General features: G+C 33.1%; 6 protein-coding genes across 9 annotated transcripts; 3 read left to right on the top strand and 3 right to left on the bottom strand.

Annotated features, from left to right (window-relative positions):
- The first annotated feature begins 33 nt into the window (after nucleotides 1-33).
- Nucleotides 34-3081, top strand: LOC111301409 (uncharacterized). Of its 2 annotated transcripts, none has more exons than XM_022897036.2 (6): nucleotides 34-159; nucleotides 311-423; nucleotides 1036-2091; nucleotides 2175-2240; nucleotides 2320-2518; nucleotides 2640-3081. In XM_022897036.2, exons 2-6 carry the CDS (start codon nucleotides 421-423, stop codon nucleotides 2702-2704), a joined length of 1389 nt encoding a protein of 462 aa, XP_022752771.1. In that variant the 5' UTR covers nucleotides 34-159; nucleotides 311-420; the 3' UTR covers nucleotides 2705-3081. The 2 variants fall into 2 exon arrangements, with proteins under 2 accessions (XP_022752771.1, XP_022752773.1); XM_022897038.2 differs by having other exon boundaries at nucleotides 969-2091.
- Nucleotides 3054-6940, bottom strand: LOC111301412 (ras-related protein RABE1c-like). 2 transcript variants are annotated; one of them, XM_022897039.2, is made up of 9 exons: nucleotides 6734-6940; nucleotides 6348-6456; nucleotides 5708-5780; nucleotides 5518-5618; nucleotides 4394-4459; nucleotides 4090-4187; nucleotides 3666-3728; nucleotides 3498-3590; nucleotides 3054-3383 (listed from the first exon to the last, which is right to left on the bottom strand). In XM_022897039.2, exons 2-9 carry the CDS (start codon nucleotides 6418-6420, stop codon nucleotides 3297-3299), a joined length of 654 nt encoding a protein of 217 aa, XP_022752774.1. In that variant the 5' UTR covers nucleotides 6421-6456; nucleotides 6734-6940; the 3' UTR covers nucleotides 3054-3296. The 2 variants fall into 2 exon arrangements, with proteins under 2 accessions (XP_022752774.1, XP_022752775.1); XM_022897040.2 differs by lacking the exon at nucleotides 6734-6940 and adding an exon at nucleotides 6560-6693.
- Nucleotides 6941-9634: 2694 nt separating this feature from the next.
- On the bottom strand, nucleotides 9635-11372 carry LOC111301421 (small ribosomal subunit protein uS8z/uS8w). 2 transcript variants are annotated; one of them, XM_022897047.2, is made up of 4 exons: nucleotides 11213-11372; nucleotides 10517-10664; nucleotides 10257-10417; nucleotides 9635-9969 (listed from the first exon to the last, which is right to left on the bottom strand). In XM_022897047.2, exons 2-4 carry the CDS (start codon nucleotides 10647-10649, stop codon nucleotides 9871-9873), a joined length of 393 nt encoding a protein of 130 aa, XP_022752782.1. In that variant the 5' UTR covers nucleotides 10650-10664; nucleotides 11213-11372; the 3' UTR covers nucleotides 9635-9870. The 2 variants fall into 2 exon arrangements, with proteins under 2 accessions (XP_022752782.1, XP_022752783.1); XM_022897048.2 differs by having other exon boundaries at nucleotides 10517-10686; nucleotides 11213-11298.
- A 1483-nt stretch (nucleotides 11373-12855) lies between these two features.
- Nucleotides 12856-13526, top strand: LOC111301413 (putative histone H2B.1). The gene has a single exon (XM_022897041.2). It carries the CDS (start codon nucleotides 12943-12945, stop codon nucleotides 13384-13386), a length of 444 nt encoding a protein of 147 aa, XP_022752776.2. The 5' UTR covers nucleotides 12856-12942; the 3' UTR covers nucleotides 13387-13526.
- Nucleotides 13527-16892: 3366 nt separating this feature from the next.
- LOC111301422 (small RNA-binding protein 11, chloroplastic-like) lies at nucleotides 16893-18094 on the top strand. Its single transcript, XM_022897049.2, has 4 exons — nucleotides 16893-17010; nucleotides 17104-17172; nucleotides 17283-17389; nucleotides 17790-18094. Exons 1-4 carry the CDS (start codon nucleotides 16974-16976, stop codon nucleotides 17859-17861), a joined length of 285 nt encoding a protein of 94 aa, XP_022752784.1. The 5' UTR covers nucleotides 16893-16973; the 3' UTR covers nucleotides 17862-18094.
- Nucleotides 18095-20686: 2592 nt separating this feature from the next.
- On the bottom strand, nucleotides 20687-21523 carry LOC111301417 (histone H2A-like). The gene is made up of 2 exons (XM_022897045.2): nucleotides 21218-21523; nucleotides 20687-21128 (listed from the first exon to the last, which is right to left on the bottom strand). The coding sequence occupies exons 1-2, from the start codon at nucleotides 21425-21427 to the stop codon at nucleotides 20889-20891; spliced, it is 450 nt and encodes a 149-aa protein (XP_022752780.1). The 5' UTR covers nucleotides 21428-21523; the 3' UTR covers nucleotides 20687-20888.
- Nucleotides 21524-22274: the final 751 nt, after the last annotated feature.

Here is a 22274-nt window from a genome sequence, read left to right as displayed (position 1 = left end):
ATTCTTTTCACGAGCAAAAATCCGGTGCTCCTCACACACAAAGTCAAAATTAACTCTCTTTCTTTTTTTTTTTTTCTCTCAATTCTGCTCGCCCGTAAATTCATCATAAAAACGAGCGGCGATCGACCGCTGCCTTCGGTTTTCCGGCGATAAAGAAAGGTAAGAATCGTTGAAAATTAAGGAAAAGAAAAAACTTTTGCTTTGAAATTAATTTTAGGGTTCCGCTTTTTTATTGGTTTGATAAAGCTTTTGTTTTTAGCCATTTCGCTATCTGGGTTTTTAGGGATTTTTCTTGTTAATAAATTTGCAGGGAAACTTTGGATGTGGACGATGTAAGCTGAGTTCACGCGCTTTGATTGAGAGCTAAAGGATAAGAAGAAGAAGAAGAAGAAAAGGAAAAGTGCTTTGTCTTCAGTTGAAATGGTAAATTTTTTTGAAGTTAGTTCGTGATAATAAAATGGGTGCTTTTTATTTTCTTTTCTTTTAGTTAAATGAATGTTCCATTTTTGAAAATTTTGCTGAAATAGTTGAGTTTAGTTATATTGTTGGATGGTCAACAATGTATATATAAACAAAGGAAGCCTTCTGGATGGGGTAAAATATGTCCAACAGTCAACCTGGAGTAGAGTTGAACTAGGCAACTGTAAACGCTTGTCTCAAGCCAGGGTTGGCGCAAGTGGTTAAGGCTGGATGCAAAGTACCCAGGTTCAAACCCCAGAGTCCCCTCTTTGTAGGCAATCTATAAGTCCGAAAAGTCCCAAAGAATTTGTAAATCCTACTGTGGGTTGACGGCTTACTCTGGCCTTGGAGATGGGGCAACCTCTCCTGCTCCTAAGCTTTTTTGGAAAAAAAACAAAAAAAAAAACACCTGTCTCAAGAAATGTACATTATGGTTCTTTTTTTTAGAATGGTTTAGACACAACAATATTTGTTACTTTGAAAAGGATTGAAGTTTTTTTCTTCCCCAGGTTTTGTTGGTTAATGGATTTTTGAAGTATTACAAACAAGTGACTTCTGAGTGATTGTTTCTGGCAGTCTTTTCAGAATAAAAGTTTTTGGATGGCAAAGGGTCCTGCGTATGTATCTGACGGGAATGCAACATTTAATAATCCTTCCATAATTGAAACCAAGCGATCACATAATTGGTTTGTTGATGCTGAACCACAGCTGTTCCCCAACAAAAAGCAAGCTATACAAGCTACAAACAACAAAACAAGTTCTGGAATATCTGATTCAAATGTTTCCCCTTGGGAAAACGTTTCCAGCTTTCAATCAGTTCCAAGCCAATTTATTGATCGGTTGTTTGGCTCTGAATCTGAAAGGTCAGTCAATTTCAGTGAAAGGAACATATCTCCCATTGAAGCTGATAACATTAGACGAAAAGGCATTGAAGATCATTTTGGTGAAGATGCATCTGTTGGTTTGTCGATATCTCATTCCATTGAAAGTCCTGAAACATGTTTAAATTATGGTGGAATTAGAAAAGTAAAAGTCAATCAAGTTAAGGACTCTGATAACAGTATGCATGATCCAAAGGAACATAGTTTTAGTAGGGAAAATAACAGTGACAGGTCTACAATTGAGGCCTATAAGAGAGAAAACGAAAGCAGTTTCATTTCAATGGGGCATAGCTATGATAAGGAGTATGACAATGTTGTAGTAATGGGTAATACCTATAACAGGGGAACAGCAACTACTGCTTATGGTGAGGGCAATGAAATTCCCGTATCAATGGGCAACACTTACGGTAAGGAGGATGCCAATATTCTTTCTTTTAGTGGCTTTCATGAAGAACATGAGATTATCCCTGTGGACAGGCATCTTGGTAGCTTTGAACCATCATACAGTCAATCTTCCAATCCAACATCAGTAGCAGCTTCAGAAAAACAGCTGGATTCATCAACTGCTGGTGCAGTTGCAGGTGCTACTCAGCCTGCTAAATTAAGACCTGAATCGGCTTCAAGGACTAAAGCAGAGTTCAAATCATCAAAGAAAGAAGCTCCAAACAGCTTCCCTTCAAATGTCAGAAGTTTGATATCAACTGGTATGCTTGATGGTGTACCCGTGAAGTACATTTCCTTGTCACGGGAGGTAACTCTGTTGGTTCTTTTCTAATCTATTTCTTTCGTTGCAATTGATTTCTACCTTATGGTTTTATCCCTGTATGTAATAAGGAGCTTCGTGGAGTTATAAAAGGTTCTGGCTATCTTTGTGGGTGTCAATCATGTGACTTTTCTAAGGTAAGCCATCCTGTAGTTTCTAAGTTTGCTTGCTAAACTTCTCAGCCCCCCATCAATGAATTATATGATTGTGCATTAGGTGCTGAATGCTTATGAGTTTGAGCGCCATGCTGGTTGCAAAACAAAGCATCCAAACAATCACATTTACTTTGAGAATGGAAAGACTATCTATCAGATAGTACAAGAATTGAGGAGCACTCCCACAAGCTTGTTGTTTGATACGATTCAAACTGTGTTTGGTGCCCCAATTAATCAGAAGTCCTTTCGCATTTGGAAAGGTAATTAGATTTGATTAGCAGCAAAGCTGCCTCTCTGCTTTTTATTACCTTGGGTAATGACCGTGTAGTTATGAAAGATCTGTATTTTTGTTGCCCTGAGATTTATTTCCCACCCTTTCAGAATCATTTCAAGCGGCAACTCGCGAGCTTCAGCGCATTTATGGGAAGGAAGAACTAAACATATAAGATGAATTTTCTGAACAGGTTTGTCAGAATGTAAGATAGAGCAACAAATATCTTTCCCGCGTGATGTGCATAAAAAAAATGTTTTAGTTCTTGGTAAATAACGTACCCTGTAGATTTTGGTTGGGCAACTGATGCTTTCCATTCATCTCAAGGCTCAATCAATTTAAGACAATGTGTTGTAGGCATTTAGTCATAGAGACGAGGTGTTTGGGTACATAACTAAGTGTAAATAAGAATGTGAAAAGAGTTCATTTGCTTATGTATTTAGGTTTTATCTATAGGGCTTTATCGGATGCTAACGTATCAGCTTTTACACGATGGTATTTGTTCTTTGTTAATGTTCTGAATATATAGAGAACCCACTTCCATTTCTTTTCCTACGTCTTCAACAAATGAACTAGTGTTGCAAGCAGCCAGACCTTTGTCCTCCAACATGGTATGTTCTCAATATAACACACTGTTTGCCAAAAGACAAATTATCCAATTATGAAACGACAACATTTCACACACTAAAACAAGGTTAAAAAGAATGACAAGAAGAAAATATAAGCGCCCATCATCAAGTCACCACGATTAGTTTTTTTTTCCCCCTTCAGGTTGAGCCACAACAAGCCGATCTTTGTGCAGCTTGACCAGGCCCAGCTCCCTGGTCAGGTTGATTGATTTTGATTGTTGAAGGCTGCAACCATAGAAAAGCTTTCAGTAGTTGCAAGATAGGTATGGTTTCTAATTATAAGAGCCTGATTTTCATTTCAAGAAGTTTTGCTTGAGACAAGGCAGGCAATTTGAATACCTCAGCCCTTGAGTCAGTGTCGGCAAGTCTTTGCTTTATGTCCCTGGCAATTGAAAAGAAAACTTCCTCCACGTTTAGATTTGTCTTTGCACTCTGCATGAGAAAGTTTCTTTCAGGATACGGTCTCTCCAATTCAACCAGAAACCAGAATCAGCAAGCATTACTTACAGTTTCAAAAAATTTGATTCCATACTCGTCAGCAAGTGCTTGTCCCTTTGAGGTAGGCACAGCCTTAAAAAAGAGAAAAATGTAGGGTAAGACGAGAAAATAGATGGCATCCATCCACAAAATGCAAAGGGAGACATGGAAGCCAGGGACGTGGGTGTAATTAGTGGTTTTGTATCATCAATTTGATTAATCAGTTGCAGATCCCCTCCATACCCCACTTCCAAAATGAAAAGATTCGTTTTGGAATGAGTACTAAGCGAAATTTATCTTTGCTTTCGCTGTACAAATGCACAGATCCAACAGTATACTTAGCAGAGCAACTTGGATAAGATGATAAACTTCTAACAACATGCAAAGCAATCTAAATGAGGATAGAATCATAGACATCCTCTACTGAAATCTTATGGGGAGCGGAGCAGGATACCCTTTTGCTTTCATCCATGTCTGCCTTGTTCCCTACCAGTATCTTGTTAACATTATCTGATGCATGCTGTTCGATGTTGCGAATCCAATTCCTAATATCTGCAGGTAGAGAAGCCTCTCTATAAGAGATTTAACAGAGAAACAAAGTACTATAACAACAAAATGAACAAAGCAAAGCCTTTAACTGGTCAATAAAAGGAGACTAGCAAGTCTGGCAACATTGAGAAAAACATATAAAAATGTAAGGCCAAACAACAAAACTCAGAATCAGCTATTAAGTGAAAGCAAGAGAAGAAGGGATTTACTGTTGAAGGATGATTCATCTGTGACATCATAGACCAGCAAGATGCCCATGGCTCCACGATAGTAAGCTGTTAAAAACATTGGAGAGATTGCATTAAGAGAAACCATTTGGATGAATGCGAAATGTGGAATATATATCAATTTTAGAGAAAAAGTCCAAACAAGATTTAGGTTAACAAATATCAAGTTAATAAGAACTTCATTATTCTATAGGAGAATTTAAGATTTTCAAAAGACCTGAGAGATATGCCCAGACCACCAAGCAGCATGCCACAAAATGGAGAAAAACTCCCATAAAGCTAGAATAAGATAAAGATGTATCAATCTCCAGGCTGTAAGCCAGTAACCTTTTGCATCACAACTTGAAGATGCCTAGTGCCAAATTGTAATGCTTGTAAGGCAACTTTTTAGCAGCCTCACTAATGCTAAGTACCCAGAAGGTGACAGCTAATTGAAGAGCAGACCTAAGAAGTTTAAGAATGATTTCGGTGATTATTAGCATGCATGGCATGCTCATAAACAACAGATCAAGGCAGTCATTGGCTGTGGAAGGAATTGTTTGAGGGAATTTCTTAGTGATAAGACAATGTATTACCCATTGTGTATGATCACAATGATTTCCAGTTACAAACTGACTTGAAAATCTTGCCTAAATAGGCTAACAGACAACAGTTAATAGGCATCAGGGTCTTTGCTTTAGCTTCTCCTGTAGCATGTGCAGTTTTAGACCTTTGGTTGAACTTGCTTTCAGGCCTCCTCGACAGGTCAGTTGCTCCTCACACATTCAGCCAACAGATTTTTCCAGCAGATCACTGCCTTTAAGCCATCCTCAATAACACACAAAACTGTCCATCTAGCCAAAACACAAAGTTTCTGTTCCATTCAATAGTTTACAAGAGTACATATCTTCCAACAAAAGGAACCTGGTTTCCTTTCTTTTTCCCAAATTTGGAAAAACATGGAAGAATTTCAGCTAAATTGGTCTCAGCCTGGAAATCTCCCATGCAGATGATAGCAATGTCATGATTCACCCACCATATCATTTTCCTCAAGCACAAAACAAGTAACACCGCCATCTCATTCCTTAAGATTGAAAAGCCAGAAATATGAGGACTAACATACTCACCAGTTGTGATTGTCCGGAACCGCTCCTGTCCAGCTGTATCCCAAATTTGGAGCTTAATCCGTTTACCATCAAGCTCAATGGTTCTTATCTTAAAATCAATACTGCACATGGAAGAATCACATTTTCCAAGTCATAAAATTTAAACTCGATACAAAACTAGATAGAGGAGCTCCATTCTAAAAATACACACCCAATGGTGGTGATAAAACTGGTTGTGAAGGAACCATCTGAGAACCGTAAAAGAAGGCAACTCTTGCCAACACCTACATATTAAAATAACAGAAAACATTAGAATCCTTCTAGCAGCCTTAAAATGCATATCAAAGTTATGAAGGCATCTAAATTTCAAAGTTAAAAATAAAAAAAATCATGAAAAGATATATATTTTGAGGTCAAATCTTGAAAACAGATTAATTAAAAATTTATGAAATCATCAAAGCATCAAATTAAATAACCATAACTAATCACAATTAAAGTACATAAAGCTAACTGCTATTCCTAACCAATCATGTTTAGCAAAATTGAAAGAGAAAGAAAACTAATTTAACCAATAAATGCTCCAGAATTTTGCTTCTACTACGTTCTTTGACTCAAAACCTAAAAATTAGTCCCAATGAAACTCATCCAAAATTCGTAGGACAATCGGAGAAACATGAAATAAGTGATAATGTGAACTAAATCTACTTGCATGGCTAATCTTTTCGAGTAAATGCACGGAAAATAAATCTAAGCTAGAGGATTAAGATCCGGAAAATTGAAGATCTGTTTGGTTGCAAGGAAAAAACAGGAGAAAAAAAGCGAGAGAAAATTGGCTTTAGAGATCAACTTACCGCTGTCGCCGATCAAAAGAAGTTTTATAAGGTAATCGTAATCAGCTCTAGCTCTTGTCGGTGGAGCAGCCATTGACAAATTTCACCAAACAAAGAGAAACTCTCGAATCTGCATACACAAACAAAAAGAAAAAAGAAAAATCAGAACCAAAATCACCATTCCACACTCGAATCCACGTAATTAAATAAAAAATTTAACAAAAAAAAAGTACCGGATCGGAGATTGAAAAAAATATTTTCCAAAAAAAAAAGTCTCCAAAAAGTCAAATCTTAAAGGCCATGGCAATTATAATTTCCAGTTCTTATCTGTTTGGTTGGTTTCTTTTAGTTTTTTTTTATTTTTTTAAATTATAAATGATAAAAAAAAAATAAAGAAAATTGGCCACCTGCAAAATAGAGCTTCTCCGAGCAAGATGAGTTGCTAAAATGCGCAGTGTCCGCTTTCTCTTCCTCTATTTCGTAATTTTTTCTGGTGCGCCAATCACCCCCCTGCGCACGGTAGCAAATCCACAATTAGCAATGCAAAGAGGAATAGAGAAAGACTTTCCCTTTCCTAAGTTCTCTTTTGTTGATTTCTTCTTCAGATTGCTCTCTCTGCTATGCGGTATAGAGCAGTGAATAAAAAATCCGAGTTTTTCTCTAACCAACCAAATGACAACGCGTGGCAAATGCGTTTGATATTCTGGCAGTTTCCACGTGGCTCATATTAATTGATTGGTTGACTGGTATGGGTCATAGGGGATAGGAGCTGGAGGAGTGAGTTGGCATCGTATCATCACTTAACAACTGGCTGTTGCCGGTTGGGTTTAATGCAAAACATCCAGTGGTTCGTTACACAACAAAAGAATTTGTACTCAGTTCATCAAACGGCTGGGAAATTCACAGTAGTTGCAGTGGGTCCCTCTTGATTAATGGTTGTGGCAACCAAGTCAAGCTGTCCAAGACAACTTTGACCAGATGGGATTGGGTTTCTAAAAGAATATACCAATATATAAATGTTAGACGGTGGGACCAGTTCCTTCCTGTTTCTGCCTTGTTTGTTAAGGAAAAACAAGCACTTGTCTTCAATTATGTCTGTCTCTGCTTGTATTTATGGTAAATAGACTTGACCTTGCTCAACTGTTTTTTGTTACTTGCGAGTGAAATACCGAGATTCCACTCAAAATTATGAAAGTTGGAATTCAATTATCATTCCAAAACTTATTACTATTTTCAAATAATAAATTAGATAAGATCACGAATAAGAATTACAAGATAAAATATTTATTATGTCTAAATTAATTAGTCAACGATCAACTTAATTAAAATTTGATTAATATAATTATATTTTAAGATCATTTAGACAGTTACATAACTTATTTTTAAAAAATAACTTACCCTTAGTCAGAGTAAGAATTTATCCAAAATTATTTACCATTCAATTTATTTGAAATTATTAAATATAAATTATATTTATTTAAAATTATTAAATATAACTTATATCTACGCATAAATTTTTTTTTTAAATTTCACGTCTATTATTAAATATAACTTATATCTACTCATATAGACCTTTTCTAAATTTTACGTAAATATTTCATTAACTATCAATCAATTGTTATATTTAAATCACCATCCCTCGATGTCATACATAAAATAATTAAAAGGTTGAATACGTAAGAGAAAATTCTACTACACAGTCTAAGCTTTCTCTCGTTGAAATTTCATCCTCACACTTCATCACTTTTATATCTTTCCTTTCTTATTTCTTTATTTCAAATACAATATTGACTGAGCGATGAAGCGCACCCAAAATAACAATTTTGACAGCCCTATATTCTTTTACTGCAGATTCTATCTATCTTTCCGTCTACCTCACCTCACTTCCTTCTGACTGTGTTCTTGATTCTGGAGTGCATCCTAAAATTCTAATTCAGCGCTTTTCTGACTATACTCTCTTTTTCACAAATCAGATGTGTTATCCTCCGAAGTAACGTACAGATTCTAACTTGCCAATCCAGAAATTCCTCGACACAATCTCTTTGTCTAAATTGCCCTGCTGTATCAAGAGAGAAAGACTAGATAGTCCAAAACAGAATGACATGGCAGAACGCAATAGGAAATTCCAAAGGCTGCAAATTGCTACAATATATGACTTGTTACATCCCCACATTCCTCCAAGTAAAGAAAACTAAAGTTGAAGGGAAAAGATATATGGGCCAGAAAGTTGATGCTTCAAGCATATGCTTGGAAGATACTCTCCCCACAAGCCACAACAATTTACTTTTAAACACAGAAGCCTTTCTTTTGCTCATTCTCTTTTAGAAACCATCCATGGCCTCCATCTAGGTGTCAACTGTAACTTCCACATGATGGTATCAACCACGTACGGAAACGGCGGCAGTGACAGTGGGATCAACGGTGATGAGGAGGATGGTGATGAACATACAAACGAATCGCGATCGTTGCATTGCAGCAGGTGTTTATTCACTTGGGCAACTAAAGACCCTTTGGCAGTTTATCAAGAGTTGGGACATTATGGCTCAATCATAATGGTAACGTGCTTAGCAGTTGAGTTATTATTCTGATTCAAAGGGAACATGTTCCTGTTTTCTTTCTACCATATGCTTGAGCTTATAAAATGAAACATTAATGGTTGAAACTAGTATTATTACAGCTTGTTTCTATCTCTTATTTTGCCGGAATTTTTGTTGGTTTATGTTTTGGTCGCTCGTTTGGTTATTGTCCTCAAAAGCATCCAAATTATGCCATGCTTATTTGGAGTTTTTCTGTATGTTTTGTCTATTCGGCAATATGTTGTAATTTTTCTTCATCATCCATCAAAATGGATTACAATTTTATGCATATGTTAGGGCCACAAGCATGAAAAAATGTGCTGAATCGGTGGCACTTGATCATTAGTTCGTTCCTAGTAGGTCGACAAGATATGAGGAGATCAAATACTTAATGAGATGCCCAAATCTCATGATTTTGCTGTATACTTTTTCTCAACAGCAACAGGTTTATCTAGACTTTGACAATCTAAAATATGATGCAATGACATGACATAAATATAATACAAATAAAAAATACGAAAAATGATATGATTTAAAATTTTAACAATAATTATATATGAATTTAACAAAAAAAAAAAACACATTTCATATTTTCATGTCAATACGAATTTTCACACAATTTTTGTATAAAACATGACGCGAATATACGAATTTCAATATTTTACATGACAAAAATACACAAATTATCAGGACTAATCTATCCAAATAAATTTTTTTGAAAAAAGTAGGGAATAAAAATTTAATCAGCAGAAACATCCAAATTGAAAAACTACTTCAACTGTCTGATGACAAAGGCAAACAAACTATTTCCAATGGAAAACCAACAATTCATGATCTCAAACATCATAACCAAAACATATGGATAATCCCCCCAATCTACAAAAATAGAATTGTACCAACACTGATGGAGGAAAACTACCAAGTTCTACATGAACAGAAATCAAGAATGAAAATCTCAGCAATTTGTGTCAATAGAAGAAACCAAGTACTTTTCCACCGACATTCTTTCTTCTAGCTTCTTCATGGTCCATGATGCCAGCAGATGTGGTCAGCACAATATATCCAAACTGCAAGAAGAAAACACATAAATCACAAAAGATAATAATCTCATTTCAATTGATTAAACATAATAATAATCTTATGTCAAACAAAATCTTATCTAGTGGGCTATGATAACGAATACAAGACATGCCACTCAACAAAAAACAAGATAATGATGCATAAATCAATGTCTGTTTCCAACTTCAAATGTTTTGTTCATTTCTTCTGATAAAATATTCTTAATCTTAGCAAATACTAATTCTTATGGAAGTATAATACACAGAGAAGAAACATCAAAAGTGTCTAAGCTAACCTGTCTCGAAGGAAGTAGCCTAGCAGTCCAACCCTCAATCTCTTTGACTCCAACATCAAAACGAGGACTAATCACCCCACACTTGTTCAGCCTCCCATTCAGTTCAACCACAATTTTGCCAGCTCTGTGATCGTCAACATACTCAAACTCTCCGATGTAACCTGCAGTTGCGATCAAAAAGTAAACGTATCAGCATTTTCATATTACTATGACAAGGTTAAATCTTTAACAAAAAAAGGGGGAGAATCTGGCTAACAAACCATGCTTCTGCATGACCAAAAGGAACTTGATGATCACTTTTGAGGAAGGCCTGATCATGACCTGCCGTTTGCCCCTTTTCTCTGCATTGTACATGCTCTTGAGTGCATCATTCAAAACGCTGACCCTCACCATCCTTCCAAATCCAAGCTGCAGCAGATTTTACAATGAACTAAAAATAAGCTTTTATAGTTTCAGGAAAAAAAAAAAAAAACAGTCCAAAACTCACATAAAAAAGCAGATCATTCTTGTAAGTTACTTGAATTTTCTTCTAGCAAACACAAATGTCCCACAATAATATCCCTCTGACTCACTCTCTTATTGAAACAAATGAAAAATGCCATTCCAGCCAAAACCCAACTTTTTTCCCGGATATTACAATTATTCCAAGCCATTTTATGCTAACATAAAGGGAAAAAAAAGGATAAAAATGAAGGGCACCAAACATTTGGGAATATATAGCAACAATTGATTCTTGACTTTGCCCAGAAACCCAAAAATCTTTTCGGTTTCTTTTTTGGATACAGAAAATCAATAACAAACCATCAATAACACACAAAATACAAAGATAAATATAACAAAACCAGGCCGATAACAACAGCAAATAAAAGTTGCTATCTGATTCAATTGAAGAGCTGAAAATATAAAAGCTTTAAGAGCTGTTGGATCTAAATTTTGATACGAAAATGACTGATTACCTGAAACCAAAAATGGTGGCTACGTCTGGGCTGTTTGAGGAGAGTGGAGAGACGAAAAAGCACAGCTAGGGTTTTGCCGTTTTGGTTTTTGGGGGGCGAGGGAAAAGCAAATGACTGAACCCTGAAGGCTATTCTTTTTAGTGCTCTCGAGGGTCCGCAGTTACGAAAACGCCCCTGGTGTTTATGCGGCCCTTCTAAAGCCAGCTGCTGGATTGACAGAACCATGCCGAAAAGGCCCAATTAATTAAACACTTTCTCTTTAGGCCCAGTCAGATGTGATGTGTTGGTTCCGAAGGGTCTGCTATTCTGAAAGCCAAGTCCGATTCTGACCCGGACGTAAGTTTACGTATTTTTCAAGAGATTTTTTTTTTTTAATACATTCTTTGTGAAATTCTTTAATTTCACGTACAGCGACAAGAAACTGTTACTTATTTTATTTATTTTTTAATATATTTTAAGATATATATATTTATATCATTCTATTAATTTTATTATAATAATATTAACTAAAAGATTTGAAGGTTATGCAAAGGTTTAAATAATTCGTATATACATGACATATTTATTTTATATAAAATATATTAAAAAATTATTGTATTATAATTTATGTTAATATGTTAAATATAAAATATTTTTTTATTTTTTTAATTTATATAATTTTTTTCAAAATTTTAAATTATATTTTTTATATATTTTTATATCATATTTAAATTTATCAAATTTAAAATGTATCAATCTCTTATATCTCAACACTAAAAGTGATAACAGTTCAAATTATATTTGGTTTTATTGGATAATGTATAGAATTATAATTTTTTAAAATTTGATTCTAATCAAGTTCTATTAATTTGATTTAATTTATCAAATTTTAATTTTTTAATATTATTTTAATATAATTTTTAATATATTTAAATGAAATTAAATATAAAATAATTATATTTATTTTATAAAAATTTTTAAAATATATAAAAACTAATAAACATATATAATTTAATTTTTTTATATTTAATTTAAACTTAATATATAAATTTAATATTTAAATTTAATCCAAACTAAATAAAAAATAATACAAATCAAATCCAAAATTATAAATTCAAATAAAATTTTTTCTCACTCCTAATCGTCACTACCCATTGTCATTCCTTGCCACGTCAATAGTCCCAATCAATATAAATAATCAAAATTCCATCTTATCCATCAATTTACAAAAAGATATTCTTCACTCTTTTATTTAAAAAGTAAATCACGGATTTTCACTTAAATTTATATTAAAAATTAATAATTTAAATTAAAAATAAAAAATAATTTAATTTAATCAAATATTAACCTTTAATTTAAGTAAAAATTCACTACAAAGTAATAAATTTTTAATAATTTCTAATTAATAGAGAGAAACTTTTTCACGCCAATTTCCTCTTCCCGTCCGCCACGATCCAACAACGAAAGACAACACCAACTCAGCAATCCGCGTCACAAAAATAGATCCCGAATATCCAAACCATCTCCACCGTCAATTCACTCCATCAACTCAGCTCTATCTAACGGTTCAAATCGACCACGTCATGGATCCTTGTGAAACTTCAACAAACCAATAACCGCTCCCCTTTCTGTCTATATAAAGACCACCGAACATATTGTCTCGAATATATCATCCTAATTTGCCTTCGATTACAGTCCTCTTTTCGCTTTTTTCTTCCAAAAGCTAAACGGGCCCTAACCCTTCGAAGAAAATGGCACCAAAGGCCGAGAAAAAGCCGGCAGAGAAGAAGCCTGCTGAAGAGAAGAAGACGACGGTAGCCGAGAAAGCTCCGGCGGAAAAGAAGCCAAAGGCTGGCAAAAAGCTTCCTAAGGAAGGAGCAGCGCCCGGAGACAAGAAAAAGAAGAGAATTAAGAAGAGTACGGAGACCTACAAGATCTACATATTCAAGGTCCTGAAGCAAGTCCACCCAGATATCGGGATCTCAAGCAAGGCTATGGGAATTATGAACAGTTTTATCAACGATATCTTTGAGAAACTTGCGCAAGAAGCTTCAAGGCTCGCAAGGTACAACAAGAAGCCCACGATCACTTCCAGGGAAATCCAGACTGCTGTTAGACTTGTACTTCCTGGTGAGCTTGCGAAGCACGCTGTTTCTGAAGGGACCAAAGCCGTTACCAAGTTTACTTCTTCTTGAAAGGGGAATTTGTGGTTACGCTGTTAGGGTTAGGTTTTTTAAATTAGATCGCTTGTGTTTGTATTTTCAATATGGATCTGTGCTATCCTGATTTGAACATGGTAGAATTGATTGCAATTAAATACTACAATTTGGCTTAATTTCTGATTCCTGAATAATTTCCGAGCTGTTACTTGGTGACAAGGTTTAAGGGCAAGTTTAAGAATTTGTATTGTGGATTTCAGTCATGAAATCATTGAAAAGAAGCGAATCCGATAAAGTCGTGAAGCGAACAGAGCACTTTAACTCAAAAGTTACGGAATTCGGCCACATTGGTCGAAATTGCACATGGCTCATTTATTTTCCAGCTTGATGAACTGTACGCTTGGCCTTTCCAATGGTGAAAGGCGTTTGGGATTTTGCACTTTTCACTGAATACTGCTATTGTAACGTTTAGAGTACTGACTAAGAGAATCGAAAAAATCACAACTAAAAATTAAAAAGAAAACCAGCCACAGTTCCATCTTTCCTTCCAGAAATTGCGTTCTTAGTGAACTTTGATTTTAATTCTTGAGTAGACTTCTTTTCCTGGGATTCAGTTGTCCTCAACTGGATGTTTTCCATTTTAATTCAGTTGTCCCAATACCCGGGTTCCATTACAATGGAGCATCCTATTCCTGCTTTCCATTTTGATTGAAGTAATTTTATTTGGAATATAATTCAGTATTTGAGAAAAAAAGATCAGTTGGGTGGATGCTTCAAGTAGAACCTGAAAGTATGTTAATCCTTTTAACGTAGTCATTCAGTTCGTTTCATTAATTTTGATCTGAATTATGTTATTTTATTTTTATTAATCAAATTAAATTTTTTAATTTAAAAAATTAATTGATCAAAATTAATTCGATTAATTCAATTAATTTTTTTATTAATCAAATAATAAAATAAAATAAAATATATTATATTTTAAATTCTTATTCTTTTATATGTAAAATAAATTAAATAAAATCATTCAACAAAAATATTCAAATATCAAAATATTAAATTAAAAATTCTAAAAACTAGAAATGAAATGTAAATTTTCATATATTTTTAGTTTTATATATAGATTTTATAATATTTTGATTAAAATTTTAATTAATTTAATTTTTTTTCTAACTAATCACTGAAAATTTTTTAAAAATTATTTTTTATAATTAATTAAAATTAATTTAATAACCGACCGATTAATCATTTTAGATTGATTCTAACTTAATTTAATTAAAATAGAATTATAAACACCCCTAAATCCTTAAAAGGTAAAGGCTAACCGGTACTGTTTGCAAACAATCCCTCAAAAGACAAAACATAAAGAACTTACAAATTGCTGGCCAAGTTTTCTGTTGCATGCATTGAAGGACACATTCACCACTGCATATCAAAACAAATGATTAAATTATATCATCAGTGTACTTTGGTTCCGGCAGATGATTCTATGCACCAGTGGTTCCTGAAAAATCGATTCCAAATAAACAGTGAGCAACATTTGCCAAGCATTCTCAAGTATTTTTCCCTCTAGAACCATCTCAAAAGGGGATACCAAAAAAAAGAAGAAAATAAATATATCTTTAGTTATATCTGTTTTCAGAAGAAAAAACAGGGGATTGGGACAGAGCAAACTCTGTTTCATAGTACAAAGATCAGTAAAGCAACATCACAAGAGCACTTCCAATGTAGAGCCAAAGTTTCCAAGATTTATGTCACTATGAAACCTTGAGGCCCTCAAAAGCACAGCAGTACAGGTCATGAACTTTAAACAATGAGTTTCCTTCATCTCATTCTTGGCATGCAGAGAAATGATTCACCAAAAATGCAATGTTTTTATTCAATGTATTTCAGGCAGCATATATAAAGAGATGAAAATAGTTCCTCGTATAGTTAGAGCAAAACCCATTAAAGAACACAAAGAACAATTTGAAGTATCAGTATTAAAAGAAGAATCTTGATATTGCTATAAAGGATATGGTTTCTAGGAAGTTCAGAGCACTTTAGAATTTGCAAACAAATGCAGATAGCTAGGTGTTAAATGGTAAAGGCAGTTGTCCTAGGACAGGACGTGGTTTCTCCAATGACGACACAAGAAGAAACCAGCGTCAGGTGCTTGATCAAATCTAATGGGGTTCAGAGGCTTCTCCATTGCAATCTTGGTTGATGAAAAACTTTAGGAAGTGAACTACTTTGAAACGGCCAGGAGCACTCAAGAAGATTGTTTCAGCTGTGTCCAAGAAACACCCAAAGTTAGATTATAATGTTGAGAAGGGAAATGGAAATAGATAAAAGGAAAAAGAAATTTTTTTTATTTTTTAATTAATATTTTTATTATTTTTGTCTCATAAAATTTATATGTTTAACTTTCTATTAGTATCGTCCTTTAATTTCTAATTTAAACTATTGATCCTAATAACAAATTATGTTAATAATGCACAAAAATGTAGTAATTAAATTATGTACAAATTAAATAACTTATATTTTATAAATATAAGAGATCTGATTTTAGAATGTACATACATTGCTTAGATGCAAACCTGGGCTCATAGCATCATGGAATACTCTACAGTTGATGGTTGATCGAATCTGATAGATTCACCCTCTGAAACAAGTTCTTGTTCTGTCCACCACCCACATTCAAAGCCCTTAACATTGGAAAGAACTTGTTTCAGTTGCATATCATAAGGAATTAATAACAGCAGTATCAGGAAGTATCTTTTTTATTTTTTTATTTACTGCATCTTTCTAAGTACAAATTGATTTTCAGATTGTAGTTGGAACAGCTACCCGAGTAATTCAGGAAAAAGGGTTTCTGCTCTATCTGTCAGGGTTTTCATTTCCCTTTCAAAACAATGAATTGCGTTCCAAAACAAAGGGCATTTGAATTGGTATTGAGTCAACATTCTGGGTGCCAAGAATGAACTGCTATATTGGGATGGAAATCGAGAACAACTGAATGGCCAGCAATTCAACTGAAGATTTCTGGCCAAAATCCATAAACATTCACTTTCTGCAAAGAATTCTTGCTGGTTCTCTTGCTCATTCTAACTCGCCTATTAGTTCAATATTTTTTTGGATGCTTTCAGTGTCACTACTCTGAATGTGAGAAAAGTAGCAGAGTAGCTGTTGTCTTTAGAATTTTTTATGAGATACTACATATCAAACTTGAAACAAGGTACTCCATAGTTGATATACAGCAGTTTTTGCCAGCACAGGTACCATTTATGCAGGAGAAAATGTCAGCTTCTTCATGCACTTCTCTGAAACTCCATCGATTTTCTTGAGCTAAAATTGTTCATTTATCAATTTTTTCTGCAATTTATGCATAATGGTACATTTGTTCTGTCTTCCTTCTTTTAATTAGTACTAAAGTTTTTATTCGTATTAAAGCATTATATTCGAAGTACTATAGTTTTTAGTCATATAGTTTTAATTCGGACACAAGAATTGTCATATCTAAAATGCAAAAAAAATAAAAATAATAATAATAATAATATAAGGTAGGCTGGACGGCGTCGTTTCACTCGGCTCTCAATCAATAGCGAGCATTTGCCCTATTTGGCTGCATTTCCCTTCTTCCTCAGATGGCAAAGAGGTTGGGCTCTCGGCTCTTCATTAACAGTTAATTTCCTTTCTCTCTTTCCCTCTCTCACTTTTCAGCTTCTATCAGATTTATTTTATATTTGAGGTATTGATTCTTACTCTTCGTTGCAGAGTTGTCATATTTCACAACCCGCCATGAACTTAAAACTTTATTTTCACAATTTGGCGTTGTTAAAGATGGTACTGAATTTTTTCACTCAATTTGTCGTCTTTCTTTCTCTTTTCTTTGAAAATCATATCATTTGGCCGGTTCTTCAATTGGGTTTTGTTTTCTTTTTTGGTGAGTGTAGCTAAGGTAATCAGAGACCCCAAAACTCTAAGGTCTAAAGGGTTTGGTTTTGTTACATTTGAAACTGAGTCTGAAGCACAGAAGGCGATGAAAGCCATGAATGGCCGGGTAATCCTCTTATTCTCCTTCACTGTGCACTTTTTTTGCATCTGGTTCTGTCTGGCAATTGTGATTTGGCACTGATTGTTAGGTAATGAACCTGATTTACTGTAAGAATGTTAATCAATATGATTAATACTCTGCTTAATGCCGCTTTAAAGTATGTTTTCCCATTAGGATTTGTTACGAATAGTGTGCTTTTAATAAGAGTAAACGCGATTTCAGCACTTTCTTCGTAATAAAAAAATTTTAAAAAAATTGAATTCACTAGGATGCCCCAGAAGGGAATTTTTCATGAATTCATTAAGTCGGTCATAAATAAGGTTGCTTGAACCTGTTTCTGATGTACTTGATCAGATGCCCTGTCTTAAGATGTCTTTTTCTTTTTTTTTTTTGTTATTCTGCACAGTTTGTCCGCGCGAGGATGATGTTTGTTGAATTCGCAAATGATAGAAGCCCTGAGATTGATTCTGACAGCTGAAGAAAATGGCATTTTTCATTGTCCAATAATGCAAGGATTTGCTTCAAAAACTTGGGCATTTACTGACAGTTTTTACGGTCTCTCTGGTAATAATCTATGCTTGGAGAACTCAGCTGTATTTATAGACTATAGCTGCAGCAGTAATGAGCAAAATCCGTATCAACATTCAGCATTGTGATTGTCATTATCTTCCTGAAGAAAAATCTCATACATGGTCATTTTTTTAACATTCATTTGGCCGATGTACATTACACATAGGTTAGAGTTGTCGATATAGTGTTTCTTCCTGATAGTCCTCGAACTTGGATAGCCACAGCTAAGATAATACTATTGTTAAACAAAAATGCTCTTAAGCAATTAAACATCTAAGCTAACATAAGTATAATTAAATAATCAATCATTATAAAAATTAATAATTTAACGTATTTTAGTTTAATCAATTTATATCAACAGATAAAAAAAAATTTATTAATTGTAAAAAATTATAAATATATATATTATATCAATCAATTCTCACAATCAATACTCATGAATTTTTTCAAACATATTCTTTTATATTTTTATGAAGTATTTTTAATTAAAATAAACATATATACATGTTGTTCAACATATATATATGTGAACTATCTAATTTTTTTTTAGTTCAATCAAACATATACAATAATAAAATTTTTTTCAATCTCATCTAATTTTATGAGATATTTTTCTAAATAAAATCTTTCAACTTTTTTATATATATTTTTTATTTTATGGAGATTTTATTTATTTATAATATACAAATTTATTCATCAAAAATCATTTATTTTAAATTTTTTCTCTTATAAATTTTTTTGTCTATCAAATAATATATAATCAATCTCATTTTTATCCAATTTTTTATGAAATTTCAATTAATCCACCAATAGGTGATTAATTCAATTGATTAAGGCTTATCTTATTTGACAAAAAAGTGTTTGGTTCGAATCCTGTTAATGTCTATTTATTGAAGTTATTTTAAATACACGACTTACAATCACTTATTTTAAATTGTTAGATATTTTATATTTTATCTTAATTTAAAAAAACTAAACAACTTATTTATCTCAAATTTTAAAAAAAAAAAATTTCAATCAATTCCAACAATTGTTAACAGTCAAATATTACTGAAACAGGAAAAGAAAGAACCGGCTGTTAACCTGCTATTTGCCTACTCTGTCACGTGTTTAGCTTCCTCTTTCAGGTTTTGGGCATCATTATGCCATGACTGAAAACCCATTCCTTTGGGACCTAAGATGTCGATGCCCCCAATTCCCTACCAACTGAAAAATCTCAATTATAACTGCAAAACTTGACTTATCGGCCCAAGAGGTAGCTGCATCAATCTACTCATTTTGCCCTTCAAAATCCAATCGAACTCTTAAACCAAGCAGAGCTACCTACGTTACATAATCAAAAGAGACGCATCAAAAGTCATCTGCTTCCTAGCCACTAAAATAAAAATAGGAACGACAGTTGCTAAGATGACGACGATGAAGATGATGAGATGAGCGAAATCTTCGTCAAGATTACAACAATAATAACAACAAATTAAATTTTATATCTCATATTCTAAGATTAATTGCATAAAATATATATAAAAAATTATATTATATCATAATTCATTTCTATCAACAATTTTTTCATCTATTTTTTTAATCATTATATTTATATTTTTGGTAATTTATCTTTAAAAATTTTAATTTTTTTTTAATTTAAAAGCTTATTTATTTTAATTGATGCACAAATAAATCCACGTTTTACATATTCAACTCATTTCAAATGATACTTTCTTATCTTTTTCTCAATTTAATTAGTTTTATTTTTTTTAAATCTCTTCATTTTTTAATTTTTTTAATTTTATCACACATTCATTTAAAAATTTTCATATTAGCTATGCTCATTTCTTCTCATATTATTTCTTAAAAACTTGTACTTAATTTCAACACAAATCTTACAATTGTTTTATACAATTTCACCACCTCACCTACCCTCAATTCATTAAGATCACAAGGATGTAAAAACAAAAATTGTCCAACTGGCCCCAAATTCAAGCCATTGCAAGCATGACTCACAAGCTACGTAAAAAGTATGTCAAATCAGAACAATTGTATGATTGTCCCGATGATGGATTGGTTAAAAATCACGCATCAGGCATTTAAGCTCTGCAAAATATGGCTTGCGCTGTTAACGACAAACTCAATCACAATAACCCAATTCAAACAGATAAATTGCTCCCCATATACAGCAATCCCTTGTGTTCTGAATTTTCCTTCAAAAAACATTAAACATTCTAACTCTAGCAAACAATTAGTACTCAACCATAAAATGGTTTGACAACAGCTGAAATCAAAATTGATTTCGAGTGTACAAGGTATTGTTTAAAGCTAATTGTGTAACCCTTCTATGACCAAAGGGTAGGAGTAAAAAAATAAAAATAAAAAAACCAAAAATTGATTTAAAAATATAATATTCAATTCAGTTTAAATTATTTTTATTTAATTTATATTAAATTTAAATATTAAATATATATATTAAGTTTAAATTAGATTTTGAATTTAAAGATGAAAATAAAATAAAACCAAACCAATAATTTTTTTAATTTTTATAAAATAAAAATATTAATTTTATATCAAAATTTTTTTATATAGTAAGATAATATATAAAAAAAATTTAATTTTAAAAAATTAATAAACTAATCCAAATCAATAAAATTAAATTTTTTAATTTTATAATATTATATAATATCCAAAAAAAATTAAATTAAATTTGATCTAAACTATTAAAAGGAAAATATTCCTTGAAGCAGATTGTTATGTCAAGAACAGAAACAAGTAGTTTCATTTCCATTAAAATCACGTACAAGATAATGGGATTCTAACAATAATAATAAAATCTTCAATTTTGCTTGAAACTTTTTTCCCCTACACATCAACAATGACAAACAAAATCCTAAAGACCCCAAAATCACAAGGAAAACAAAAGCCTAATAATATAAGTTTCTTAATCAAACTAAGCCTTCTTCGGGGACTTGGTAGCCTTTGATGGAGATTTGGGTTCCTTGGGAGCCTTATCAGTCTTCTTCGGCAAAAGAATAGGGTTGATGTTCGGTATGACGCCACCGTGAGCGATGGTGACGCCGGCGAGAAGCTTCCCGAGTTCTTCGTCATTCCTCACGGCGAGTAACACGTGCCTTGGGATAATCCTGTTTTTCTTGTTGTCACGTGCTGCATTTCCAGCCAATTCCAGAACCTGACTTCAAATACAAATTCCCCATATTAAGAAATATAAAAAGACAATAATAATAACTCAGTCAATGATTTAATTTAAATCTCAGTTACCTCAGCAGCTAAGTACTCAAGAACGGCAGCCAAATAAACTGGAGCTCCGGTTCCGACCCTCTGCGAATACCTTCCTTTTTTCAAGTAACGGCCGATCCTTCCGACGGGGAACTGCAGTCCAGCTTTGACGGACCTTGAAACAGGCTTCTTCTTTGGACCACCGCCTTTTCTTCCTCCAGCCCCCTTCTTTACCTTTCCTCCAACATCCATTTTGCTTCGAACCAACCCTGATGCTTCAACAAATAAAACTCTCAGCTTTGAAATTAGACGCTGTGGATTGGAATTCACGAAAGATTATGTACCGACAATGCGAGGTTCGAGTATTTTATAGCGGTGGTTTTGGAAGAGGTGGAGCGGGGCGAATGGTCAATGACTGCCGTTAGATGTGGAACTTATCGACGGTTGGAAGTTATTCGGGTGCAATCCGTGTGAATTTGAATGAACCAATGAAGAGCAAGTTCAGATTTTTTAAAAATTTTTTTCCAATTGACGAATAATTCGGCCGCCATTTACAAATATTTTTGGTTTCCCGCTTCTGATTTTCTGGATTTTAGAAGGCATTATTTGTTAATGCCTCCCGTATAAAGTACAGAGGCTAAATTTCCGGTTTTTTTTTTTAATTTTCATTTGACCTTGTTATGATTAAATCTTTATAATTGAAATTAAGAGTTGATATTTTATCAATATATTACTCCATAATTGTAAATAATTTGGATTTTTGTTTACAAAAATTCACAATATAAAAATTAAAAAAATTATAAATATTAAAATTTAAAATTTATTTCTTAAAAAAATATTATGATTTGCATTAATAAGATCGTACCAAAAATAGTTTTGATTCTAGTAACTGTGTTGAGATTTAGATCAAGTCAAAATTAGATAATTGTGATCCTAATAACTTAATTAGTGGCTTTTTTAATCAACGAGATAATTAATATAAAATCATGCAATGTCTATAATTAACAAGAAAATTTGTTTATTCTATCATGGGAAGAATTAATATTCAATATTATCAAGAACTTTGTTTTATTCACAATTTCCAAATAATATATATATC

The sequence above is a fragment of the Durio zibethinus genome, chromosome 15 (genome assembly GCF_047325235.1).
Source record: "Durio zibethinus cultivar Kanyao isolate XHJ-2024 chromosome 15, ASM4732523v1, whole genome shotgun sequence".
NCBI lineage: Eukaryota > Viridiplantae > Streptophyta > Magnoliopsida > Malvales > Malvaceae > Durio > Durio zibethinus.
The sequence above is the reverse complement of the archived record's forward strand: the minus strand, read 5'-3'. Positions and strand labels throughout refer to the sequence as shown.